The 12,722-nt window shown below is 36.5% G+C and overlaps 1 protein-coding gene across 1 annotated transcript in view; it reads right to left on the bottom strand.

Annotated features, from left to right (window-relative positions):
- Positions 1-4,361: 4,361 nt before the first annotated feature.
- Positions 4,362-12,722, bottom strand: part of LOC140339970 (TBC1 domain family member 12-like) — a 53,281-nt gene continuing 44,920 nt past the window's right edge. The window contains exons 10-13 of the mRNA XM_072424898.1: positions 11,999-12,127; positions 10,833-10,942; positions 10,470-10,728; positions 4,362-9,934 (exon numbers count right to left, since the gene is read on the bottom strand). Of these exons, the coding sequence (XP_072280999.1) occupies positions 9,869-9,934; positions 10,470-10,728; positions 10,833-10,942; positions 11,999-12,127 (564 nt within the window). The 3' untranslated portion in view covers positions 4,362-9,868. The remainder of the gene's footprint in view (positions 9,935-10,469; positions 10,729-10,832; positions 10,943-11,998; positions 12,128-12,722) is intronic.

The following is a 12,722-nucleotide window of genomic DNA, read 5'->3' as shown; positions in this document are numbered from 1 at the left end:
GCTCTTCAATCCAAAAGCCAATTGGCTACTTCTGCACGAGTCGTGGGGGCCATTTTTACTAGACATCTGCAACACAACACTCAGACATTATGGGACCAATCACTATTTAATGATACTTTGGTGCTGTTCAGCACACCTATAAAGTGGCAATCACTACATAGGAAATAGCAGAGATCAATGGTTTTGTTTGAAGAAGATGCCTTAATCACCTTGTTACAGAAAACTATACATGGCTGCAATGGGGTTATGTACAATACTCCGAAATATTCAATCAATGCAGTTTTTGATCACCACTTTAACAGCAGCTTTGTTCTCCACTTTTAGAAGATGGATTGACAGGAGGTAAAACCTGTTTCCACTTGGATAAATATAGTTCTAACGTGAGGATAACATTTCTAAGTGGAGAACAGGTTTCTACTTTTCATAAACAGGGTTCCTCTCCTCCTCTTGTGTCTCTGTCCTGTATCTGTCTGTTATTTGCAACCTCTATTTAATGTACAGCGCTGCGTAATATGTTTGCTTCATATAAATACTGTTTTTAAATAATAATATTTTCTTAGACACAGGTCTTAGAAAAACTGATTCCTTCCTTTTACGCTTTAAATGAGCCATGGGAGGGCTCCCTTGCTTTTCTTTCCAGTATTTCAAGGCAATTCAGACAGACCATTATTCCCATTTAAGGTATTAGGTTATTATTAACAGGATTTATATAGCGCCAACATATTATGCAGAGCTGTACAATAAATAGGGGTTTGACAGATAGATACAGACAGTGAAAAAGGAGCAGGGGAGGACCCTGCCCCAAACAACAGCTTACAATCTAGGTTCCCCCTTACCTGTTTGCCTTTAAGGTCTAGTAAGGTGACCCTGACAATGATTCCCATTATTTGTAAGGCTGGCACCTGGTCTTCTGGTTATACCTTCTCGAAGTTCCAACATGTCGATTTTTCTGATTGTTTGATTAGCATTGTACATTGGGTCTATCAGTCACTCTTCGAGCTGTAAGCAGTGCACAGTTCTTGTTGTTGGGACTTTTTGTAATTGCCATTGTTAGATCACTTGACTTGAAATGGCTTTGGGTTTATGATCAGGCTTTGATACAAAGCTGTGGAATTTTGGTAGCAGAATGATTTATATCCTACTGGCCTACAGTTTGGTACTCTAAATTAAAGCCTCCATGCAATATTTGCTGTTCTTCAGGTTGCAGCTCAGTTGTATTTCTTCCTGGCAAACATGTTCAAGTATCCAGATCAGAAACAGTTTTCCCATCCCAACATATCCTCATCATTTATACCAGCTTACGCATACCATGAAATACCAGCTGAACGCTGTGCCACAACATTATTATTTTATAAAAAGCAAACACATATAAGGTAACGACACCCTGTGTTTTCAAACTGTAGGAAACAGTACAGGTTAATGATTGGAAAGATACAAAACCCTCACAAAAAAGCTACAACACAATCTTTATCAGTAAACACATAATTGGCTCTGTTCCTGAAAGGAATTCATTATGAGATACCCATGGCTAATTTTAATTAGAAAAGTAGTTGACTGCAGAAGCATTAAATGCATTTTGGAAAATGAAAGACTGATAAGACAAATTCTAATCTTTTAAGGAAATAATATTATTATTATACAGTATTTATATAGCGCCATCATATTACGCAGCGCTGTACAAAGTCCATAGTCGTGTCACTAACTGTCCCTCAAAGGAGCTCACAATCTAATTTCCCTACCATAGTCATATGTGATTAATGTAGTCCAAGGTCAATTGTTAGGGGGAAGCCAGTTAACCTAACTGCATGTTTTTGGGATGTGGGAGGAAACCGGAGTACCCGGAGGAAACCCACGCAAACATGGGGAGAACCTGCAAACTCCATGCAGATAATGTCCTAGCTGGGAATTGAACCTGGGACCTAGTGCTGCAAAGGCCGGAGTGCTAACCCCTGAGCCACCGACATGGATACAATTGTACAAAGATCAATATGTGAAGATCTTTACTGGACAGACACTAATATGAATGACTGTAAGGTAACCAGTGTAAGCTTTGCACATAAAGACGTTAATCAGGATACCAGAACTGTCACCAATAAAGCTGGTTGGAACTTTTGCAAGCCTTCCATTTATAGAGAGGACGGGGAGATAATTCATAATCTAATTTTTTTTTCTGGGGACTAGACAATATTAAATGATTTAGTGTATTTTAGATATTAAGTCTTTGTGTCTTACTATGCAATAGAAATAGAGCATGGCTGGTAAGAGGGACCAGAAGAGTGTTGTACACAGCCTCCTGAAAAAATTCAGCACCTTGGTTCAGAACTTCTCTCAAGAGCCTCAAGCCGTGATGGAAACAGTGGGAGAATTTAACAAATATCAAAATTCCTTGATGGGTGGATATGTGTCTGTAGCTAGCTTAATACATGACAGGGGTCCTTACAGATGTGCAAGTCTGAAGGTAGCAATAGGGTTTAGCTTTACTGGCTTAGAATACACAAAATGCGTCTGTTCATCGGTTGTCAGAGGAGGTATGCACAACAGCAGGCCAAAAATGCAGTAGTCATTTTATTAGTCATTTAGTTTATATACAGAGTTGCATTAGTGTATGATTCATTCAAAAAATCATTCTACACTTTAAACTCTTATCAATAAGTAAGCAACACTTTGACAGAGCTGAGTAAACCATAAAAAACAAAACAAAAAAAAAAAATACCATAATAAAATGATCCAATATAATATGAAAAAAATGTTTTAATTAAATTTGCTTAAATTGCCTATGTGTTGATAAATTTAGGGCATTCCATTGCAGGGTCTTTTTTATAATATATGTGAAGTGTAGTTTTTGTTGTGATTTCGCTTCACTTCCTGTCTTAAAATGCAAGAGGAAATCTCTGATCTGAAAGGAACAGGAATTCCTACTGGAAGAATTACACTCTTGTTCTGTCGACAAATATAAATATAAATGTTGTGATTTTCCATCCTCTTCTGTCCAAGTGACAACCAATGGGGAAGGAAATAGGTCCTTCTGAATCTTCAAGTCGCAGTAAAGCATGTAGCATGCATTGTGGTGCCAATAATTAGTTCACACGCTTGTGATGTGGCGTGCTGCAGCACATGGTTTATATACAGTGGCACTAGTTACCATAGTTTTTTTTCCCCCTGCAATACAGAATATAAATCAGAAAACTGTAAAATGGTTCTTCCCTACTTTGTTTAAAAGTTATAAAGTTTTGGCAATACATGCATCTTAAGGTAGCAAAATACAAAAACTGCCAATATGTGAGCCTTCGAACACCCGTGCAGAGTCTGAAGATTGATGTTATATTCTTTCACAGAGATGAATGAAACCTATCATTCATACTAGAAAAATCTGATGCCATGGAAAAGGATCTGAAAAGCAATGAGCTGCCGCTGCAAAATTTAGCTGAATGGGTGGGTGACTATATTTTGCTGACTTGGTATCAAAGTTCCAAAAATTCTAAAGTCAGCAGCTTTGATAGTACAGCAATAAACATCTAGAACTACGCTCCAGCGCACAAACCCACTTATGTTAGAATGGAATGTCTGTTTTGGGAAACCATTTAAGCAGCAGCTGAAAGAAAAGAACGTTTTGTTCATATAAAATAAGACATGTAATAAAGACTACGCATTCAGTAATTAGGGGGGGACCATAAAGGGGATTCATAATATAACCAGTTTTTATCTGACCTTTTACTCAGGCTGAAACCCTATGCTAGAATGTAACAATGTGATTTCCATTCTAGTACAGAGGGGTACATATCTGTGTCACATATCGCAGGATTTTATAAAATGTGAAATTCTGTTATGAAAAAGTACTTTTAATGCTTGTCATTGCCCTGTAATGGCACATGACCTCAGATTGTTTTTTTTTCTCAAATATACCCATACCTCATAAAAGATGTACATGAGTGGGGATTATATTCAGTATGTTCCAGAAACCACAATGTTATCAGCACCCTTTATTTTGAAGGTGAACCAGCCAAACAGTTTATATATTGCCAAGGTGAACAAAAGTTATTAAAGTAATAATGATATTTTTAACCTGTATTAAGGGTATTACTGTAGCACTCATGCCATTACCAGTACAGAAAAGCTGCCAATCGGCAAAATGCATTTGCTTCATTGAGGTGTGCTATATCTGTATCAAAAAAAATAGCTTGACATTTACCTTTACTTCCATGATCCTCATGATCGGTCCTGTTTATTTAGGACAGGAAATGATGAAACATTCTATTCTAAAAATATCAGTGCTATTCTTTTCTCTATACACAGCAAATATCTGGCATTGGACTTTAAACAGCATCTGTCGCATATTGCAAGAGAAAAAACATGACACTCAGTAAAAGTTTCAGCTTCCAAGTTTTATTTACATCGGAAGTGTTCATCTAGTGGTTTCAAATGAAGGCTAAGTCCCTTCTATGTACATATGTTCTATATACAGGTTTATACTTGAAAAGTAAGAAAACTGTACAATAGCCACAAAAAAATTAGAAATACTTTGAATGACATAAAAGAAATACATAAATTATATGTAACATTCGAGTTTACACGTGTATTTCATAAAGAGTTTTAGAGCTGCAACCGAAACAGAAAAGGGTGAGCCGGTCTCGGTCCTCCATGATTTCATTCCTGCCCAGGTCTAGTAACATTTACAACCGTTTACATTGGTGTCCTTATTTCACACACAACCGACGGTGAGGCTACAGAAATAACTTACAAGTAAGCAATGCACTTGCACAAGATACTAGCAAAAATTGGTGGCTTCCTAGATTGGAGGACAAGCACAAAATCTAACATTTTAAAGAAAAAGTATAGGTAAAACAAGTGGCTTCTGTTTAAAGCGGAACTAAAATTTTGTTAGCAAAAACCTGATGAAGTTACCTTGAAATATTGGAATGTTACTTGGACCATACCAGTGAAGAATCTGGAGGGATTGTTGTTGGAATTGAAGTGCCTAGCTTGTCAGCGTTTATTAAAGGAAGTTGCACAGTGGAGGGGGTCAGCATTCCTGGTCCTGACAACCATTAGCCAATGGGAACGCTCCTTGTGATTGTTAACGGGGCTCAACTGTTGATGTTAAGCAAGGAATTTTCTCATTGGCTGATAACTGTGCAAGAGGGAATTATTCTCACTCCACAACTCCATGTGTGTGGGAAATTTTGTGTACTAATAGAAGATACTAGTATTTAAATTGGTGGCAAAGTAAGGAAAGGTGGTAAGAAGGCTTTAGAAGATAATGTCACTGCAAGAAAGGCCAAGTGTGTAATTTCTGTATTTTAATTTAAGTTTTGCTCACTTTTTTTTCCCAACTCTTAGCAATTGGAGAATAATGTGATTGGGCTTGGACTACACAGAGCACTTAAACTTTTTATATTACCCTCTGTGTTTTACTGATAAACTCTTTTCTATAGGAGCAAAACTTCTATAGGTCTATTCTTGCAGGAGTCCAAGTTCTGTAGTACTTATGTGGCAATATTTGGAAACTTTCACAATCTAAGACGTGACAAAATTATCACAGAGTACACTGCACTTTATAATATATATATATATATATATATATATATATATATATAAAAAAAAAATATATACTATATATTATATATTTTCCACAGATAGAAACTGCAGACATGTGTACATACCAAGTCAGCAAGAGCAGGAGAACCCAAACATTGGTTAATTGTATTAGCCTGTAAGGACATTAGTTTTATATAAGGTCCCTGTAATGTAGTCAAACAACTTTCGTCACCCCAAAACAATAGTTTATGATTGTATTGGGCAAACATCTAGTTTGTGTATGTGTGTTCCCTGATATGGATTAGGTGGTTAGAGATCTGTCCTGCTGGAACTCTATGACAGATAGCAGCCGATGCTGCCGTGTCTCTGCAACAGGAAGCTCTTGTTCCTCATCACGGAACAGGGCATAGCCAGCAATCATCTACAAGGAACGATCATGTAATGTTTTGGGCAAGAGAAGTAAACATATGAAACTTACATTACTGTTAAAATGAAAATTATACAAATGGTTTTAAACTTGATTAGTTCTTAGAGCCCCTGCCTAAACTGTAAGTCACTAGAAGACAAAAGTCCTCCCTAGTTCAGTATATGTGCATTGTGTATCAATGTATCTGACGAGAACTGCATATGAAATCTAACAATGAACACACAAGGCCTTGGGGAGACCAAGCAACTGTGAGAAACCTTTGTAACTCTGTATTATTGGTATAATTTTAGATTTAGGAGAATTCCTAAAAAACAGTAGTATAATATTCTAAAAAGCCACTTGAATCTTACCAATAGTTTTCCATTAAATATTGCTTAAAACTTAGCAACATTGCCTGCATCTTTAACTCTGAAAATGGTGGGTTGCTTGATGGAACATTACAGACCATATAGAACTATTCAGATAATAGGAGAAAACACACACTAGTAAAAAAAAAACCCGCCTGGAGATTCAAATATTGCACATCGTAATACCACTATTCATTTTTAGCCAACTCTCACCCCACCAAACATGTTGCTTTAAAAGAGTTATACATACAAATAGTAGGATTATATTTAACCTGAAAGAACTTTATTTAAAAGCAGACATTTAAAAAAAGGAGAATGTTTGGTTGCCATTAGCAAGCAGTCATACGGGATCTTAAGAGATCTCATGGTGTGAATGAATTATTAAACGGATGTCAGTACGAAAGTAATACGGAATGCTGGGATTCACATTTACTGTTCACGTCTGCCATAGTATCATGGCAAATCAGGCTCTGTGTTTACTAGAGCCTGAAGTAATCATTAATGTAAGAGTTTACATATGCTACCAAGGATTCCTTCCAATAGCAGAACTTTACTAAAGCAGCATTTTATGATCTGTGGACGACACATTAACCCTTATCTTACAGAACAAGACAACTTGCTTCTCAGTATAAGGCGTACTTAACTCCTTACATACTCTCAAAAGTAATTTTGCAATTACTCAGTAGTATTATGTAACTGTTCCAACTCAATCTAGCTTGAGAATAACCTCCCGGGCGGAAATGTTAAAAAATGTTAAACCGGGTGCATAAATAAATCAAAAATACTGAAACCTGTAATATAACTGTACAGTGGCATATATTGTATAATGTTTACTTTGTATTGGATTCAATACAGTTATTTTGTATTGAATCCAATACAAAAAAATCAGAAATTCCCACCACGCTCCCTTGCACGCACAGACGGAAGCACCAATGTAACCGGGAACTCCCGGGGAACGTCAGCGCACTCGCCGGGGGACAGATCGAAAGAACAGGATGCAGCCGAGGATGGGATCAGACAGGAATGACACTGGAGGATGCCGGTGGGACCAGGTTAGTCTTTATTTTTTATGTTTTTAGCTACCCCGAGTGTGGCAGGGGGTTACCGCTATCAGTTAGGTTTTTTTTACCCCGAGCCACACTCAGGGTTACCGCTCAGGAGGTTAAGAAAGCAGCAGCTGTAGTACCTGTATGTGTAACAGTTTCCTTCCTGGAACCATGAATATAAACACTGTAGTGTACACATTTATTGTAAGTTGTCTAAAGGTGTAGAAATTCTTTGCTTTTATTTACCAACTCTAAATACCCAGAGGCCTCTCTGCTCTCAACATCGGCACATACAACTGGCAGGTGTTGTACAGCAGATCTCAACAAGGTAAAAGTAAAAAAAAAATGCAGCCTAAAAAGATTTTTTTTCACCTTAAAAAGTAGAATATTGTCTTTCACTCTTTGGATTAGGTGTCTAAAAATTAGGAGAAACCAGGGTGCTGCATGCCAGTCTGGCATCCAAGTCACCCTACCCCCAATCTCACCTAGAACTAGAGAATGAGAAGTTATCATTGACAGAATGACAGAATGATATAAAAACTCTCTATATCATCACTCATGTCAACCAATTCCCAATTTATCTGCACTAAAAAAATGAAAAAGAAAAAGCTGAAGGTTCTGGGCAAAATCTTCTTGAAATTCTCACTAAATTTCGAGAAACCCTTTTATGCTGTGTTAAGAGATTATATCCTAAACATGACAAGCTTTAAAATTGTGTTTCATTGGAAAAAAGACTTCACTTAAAATTGTCATTGTGACGCTTTCAATTAATTCTAAATAATACCCTATAAATATTCCTATCATCCCCTAGATGTCAATGTACCTAGAGCCTCAGCAACAAAGATGTTTTACTGACGGCTCATTTGTCTGGAGCAATATTGAGTTTTTAATTCTTCCACACAGGACTTTCATTTTCTTCCCAACAGCAGAATGAAAATAGTCTGTGATTTGTAAAAGTGAACACTGCTACCAGCAGAGCAAACACTTCAGTACTGTATCACCTTCATAAAGCTTTTGTTCTCGAACCAATATTTGTCCATATTATACAATAATGACTAGAGGTATAAAAAGGAACAAATATATGAGGGATCTTGATGCCTGTTCTAACTCTGAAAATGAACTCCAAGACAAAGCACAAACATATTTGTCAAAGTTTCTTCAATGTGCTGGGTTTTAACACAAACTGGCTTGCGGAAGCCGATTTTGAAAGTTTATTTAAGCTAGAGTAATGTTACATAAATAAAAATAGGACAACTTTCTCCCAGAGAAAAACAAAATTAAATTATTCAAATTGATTCAGTTTTAGAAACTGTTAATAAATTGTATCCCCTGGCTTCTTCTATTTTCTGCCAATTGAAACTTCTAAAAATTAGCTGTCCCTACCCTGCCCCTCTCTTCAGTCTCCTGCTGCTGCATTCTCCAAAATTTTAAATAAATGAAAGATACAAGAAGAGTGAGATCTGGAAAACCAGATGCAACATCTCACTGTCATCAAATATAAAAAAGCCAATGGGTAATAAAACCCAAGAGGCATCTAGCTGAAAGAGTACTACAATACTGGGCTCTTCTTCAATAAAATATAATATGTTCATTTCCAGTTCTAAAAACCTTGCTCGGGCACAATACCAATAACATTATTGCTCAGTTACTGGAAAGTGTCAGAGACGATGCCACAATAATTTACACAAACTGAACTGGGGTGAAACTTTATAGCAGATTTCCCAGGCCAATATGTTCATGACACAGATTCAGCTGTAGTGTTAAAAGTAGATTTTTAGGTTTTGCATGATGAGCCAGGTTTATTGTGATACAAACTATCCAAATAATTCAAAGATAAAGAGAGAACAGGAGTGGTTATTGGATCTTCAGTGAAGCGTGGCAGGAGTGCCAAGATCTAATAGTGACAAACCTGGCTGCTTTTCCTATGCTGCTCATTGTTATTCTTGCCACTGGTCAGTTACATAACCAGTCTTCTTAGTGTAGAAAAAGCACCATGGACATACATCCATCATTCCACTACAGCTGTTACCTACCCTGCTTAAATTACTCATTTGGTCCTCTGCTTACTTGAACCCATGTGGATCCAGCTTCTACAGGTACCACAGAGTTTGGTTCAGACTGCAGTCTGATTAATGTCTGCTGGATGATTCTGCACTTTCACCAATCAGAAAGAAAAATTAAAAGTGCTTGTTCTAAAATCCATTTAACTTAGTGTACCAACCTCAAAGTTCTGTTACAAAGGTTTATTGCATTAAATATATTTTGTATATTAAATATGATTCTTGTAGCTGCAAAAACCTGCATTTGGTATTCCCCAGAAACCAAATGCAAATATCTATGTTTTAATTTTAATACTGACACGAAAATGTTGGGACTACATATATTTTCCACAGCCACTATAGTCAATGTGCAACTTCCTGGGGTTCCACAGATCATACTTATCCGTAGTGGTTTACAATACTAAGATACACATGGTGTCCTTCTGTTTATTGGAGTGGTTTCATATTTTGTGTTTAGGTTTTTGATGCAGGGCTATTCTTTTCACCCTCTTTGTAATCCTTCATTAGTGACGCAAATACCTACAACACAAAAAGCAGAAATAATTTAGACATTTACAACATTTATATTGTTAATCTTAGTATGTATATTCTTGGTATATATTGTTATACCTGCGCGCGCATGTAATTTTTTACCTATTCTTTGAAACCCAAGAAACTAATATTTAGCTGTAAACCTACACTAGTGTTTTAGTTTCTGGAATCAATCAAGAAATGATTGTATTTTGATGCTAACTGATACTTATATTCAGCAAGGTGACAGAAAATTGAAATATAGTAATATTTTCACAAAAACAGAACATACATACACCCCACACATTTACAATATAATGCTAAAGAGGTGAACTTTACACAGACCACAAGTAGTGAGTGCATAGCTACAGTGCAGACCCAAAAGGTCAATGTCCATAGAGTTGCAGGACTATTATGCAATGCAACTATACAGGAAAGTAAAGAAATGTCTTGATAGCAAAGCAGATGCAACATTTTAATGACATTGTTGCAATCTCAACATGTCAAAATAGTTTGAATACAGAAATAAAGGCTTCACACTTACCTGTGTCCATTTCTTATTGCTGTTTTGCATCTGAATGGCTGCTATACAGGTAAAGAGCTTCTCAGATGTAATGTCATCAGGCAGTTTGGTCAGAAACTGTGCTATGTGAATAAAGTCCATCTGTAAGAGGATATCCTCATACAGTCGCAAGATTCCCAAAGCTGTCCTAAACAAGAACTCCTCCCCATCTCTGCAAAACACGTCCCAAACTCGACAGGCAAGATCAAGTGGCAGCGATTTGCTGTATAGTGTAAATATCCTGTTGGTAAAACATCCAAGGTAAACTTTCCCAATAAGGTATAGAACAGAAACAGAGATAACATTGGAAAAATTAGCGAACATTTTTAGAATATCTAAACGTACCAGTCTATCAGGTAGATGTCTGGTGTAAGACCGTAGGAATTGAAGTGTAGGAAAAGCTTAGGGAGGTTTTCCTCAAAGAAAACTTCAAAAGCTGCAAAATATTTCAGCATCTAAAAAGGAAAGACAGAATAATCAGTAGGCATATGCTCTTGGGAGAACTGCCTGGAAAAAATGGAAGCAATGAGAGAGATATCTTTCATCCTGTCTCAAGATATGAAATCAAGTATTTTCAGATTTAGCACTGCAAAATGACTCATGTGAATGCCTTTGGATGCAACTAAACTCATGCATAAAACGGATTTCTAATGTAATCTAGTAGGTTAATAATAATCCAAATCTTTAAATTAAAGTTTAAATGTATTTTCAGATATTGGTATGGTGAATGAGAGCTATTAAACAAGAAAAACAACATACTGCAAAGGTAAACAGACATCAGGTGTTTCCAAACTGTTGGGCTATAAAGCCAGGCTTTAGTTGGTTTCTATGTTGTGATCTTTGAAGATTTATCTTCATTAAAATATATGCATTTTGGGAGGTTTAAAAGTTTAGTTTTTAATGGTTGTTGGGCATAGGTGCACTTAGGTAGATATAACCACAACATGCATGTTATGCATGGACTGAATACAAAGGCTGTGATATGAATAACTCATAGGTGTATAGTGATATCTGCTCTCAGTTCCATTTCTTTGGTAGGAGCCAAATATGGATATAACCAACTATTTACTATTTCTGCTGACACCTTTATTGGAGAGATCTGTTAGGTTCCTGGGTCTGCACAACTGCTGTGGCAATTATTTTAGAAATCACAAAGGAGCTGCAGCACACAAAAGAGGAATGACAATAAAACTTCCAGCATTCAAAATATTTAGGAAGCCATAGACTTTACCCAGTCTATATGAATACATCTAAAACAAATATCACTTTTGGTGGACTAGCTCCATAAATGCTTGAAAAAGACCTGATTGTATAATAAACACGAATGTTTTAGCAATAAACAAACCATTCTAGAGTATAGTATATTTATTTTAAGGACAATAAATGCAGTGAGTGAACCGTTTTCCCTGACAGCAACCTAATAACAAGTTCTTTATGCCACTGCCAATGCAGGAAGCAAAAGCAATTCACTATAAAGAAAGGCCATGTGAGGAGATATTGGAATGGCATACCATGCTGTGATCTACCCGGAAGAAGGCCAGCTGGCATGGCTTATTCAGAAGATTTGCAAATGCGATGAATGCATCAGCTTCTTCTAAATTGAGAATGAGGACTGCTGCAATGAAGGACATGCCTTGGACCTGGAGAGGAAGGCAGAAAGAAAAATGAAGTCATTCATTTAGGAAACTATCTCAATCAGTTCTCATGTACACAGCTACACCTGCAGATGAAAGAAGATCCAACAGCATATATTTAACTTTAAAGAATGTAAAAAAAAAAAAAAAAAACAGTATGAAATATATCAAACCTATATTTTTTATCGTCTATTCTTACTTGGAAAAATAACTCTTATTGTGTGCTGTCTTCTCAGCTAAGGCTTTACGCAAATTTTGGTATCTAGGAGTGGGCATCAATGGCATTCCTATACTCCATTTTGTTTCACACTGATGCAGTGCAAAACCCATAAACCAGATCTCCTTATCAGAAGAGGTTTTCCTGAATCTGCATCCTGAGTTCATGTTCTTTCGTAATGATACAAATATGGTTGACAGAGTACAATACTTCTACATGTACATACAGTTAGATCCATAAATATTTAGACAGACAACTTTTTTCTAATTTTGGTTCTGTACATTACAATTAATGTTAAATTAAACAAAATCAGATGCAGTTGAACTGCAGACTTTCAGCTTTAATTCAGTGGGTTGAACAAAAGATTGCATAAAATGTAAGGAA

Source organism: Pyxicephalus adspersus, chromosome 10 (assembly GCF_032062135.1).
Source record: "Pyxicephalus adspersus chromosome 10, UCB_Pads_2.0, whole genome shotgun sequence".
Taxonomy (NCBI): domain Eukaryota; kingdom Metazoa; phylum Chordata; class Amphibia; order Anura; family Pyxicephalidae; genus Pyxicephalus; species Pyxicephalus adspersus.
The sequence above is the reverse complement of the archived record's forward strand: the minus strand, read 5'-3'. Positions and strand labels throughout refer to the sequence as shown.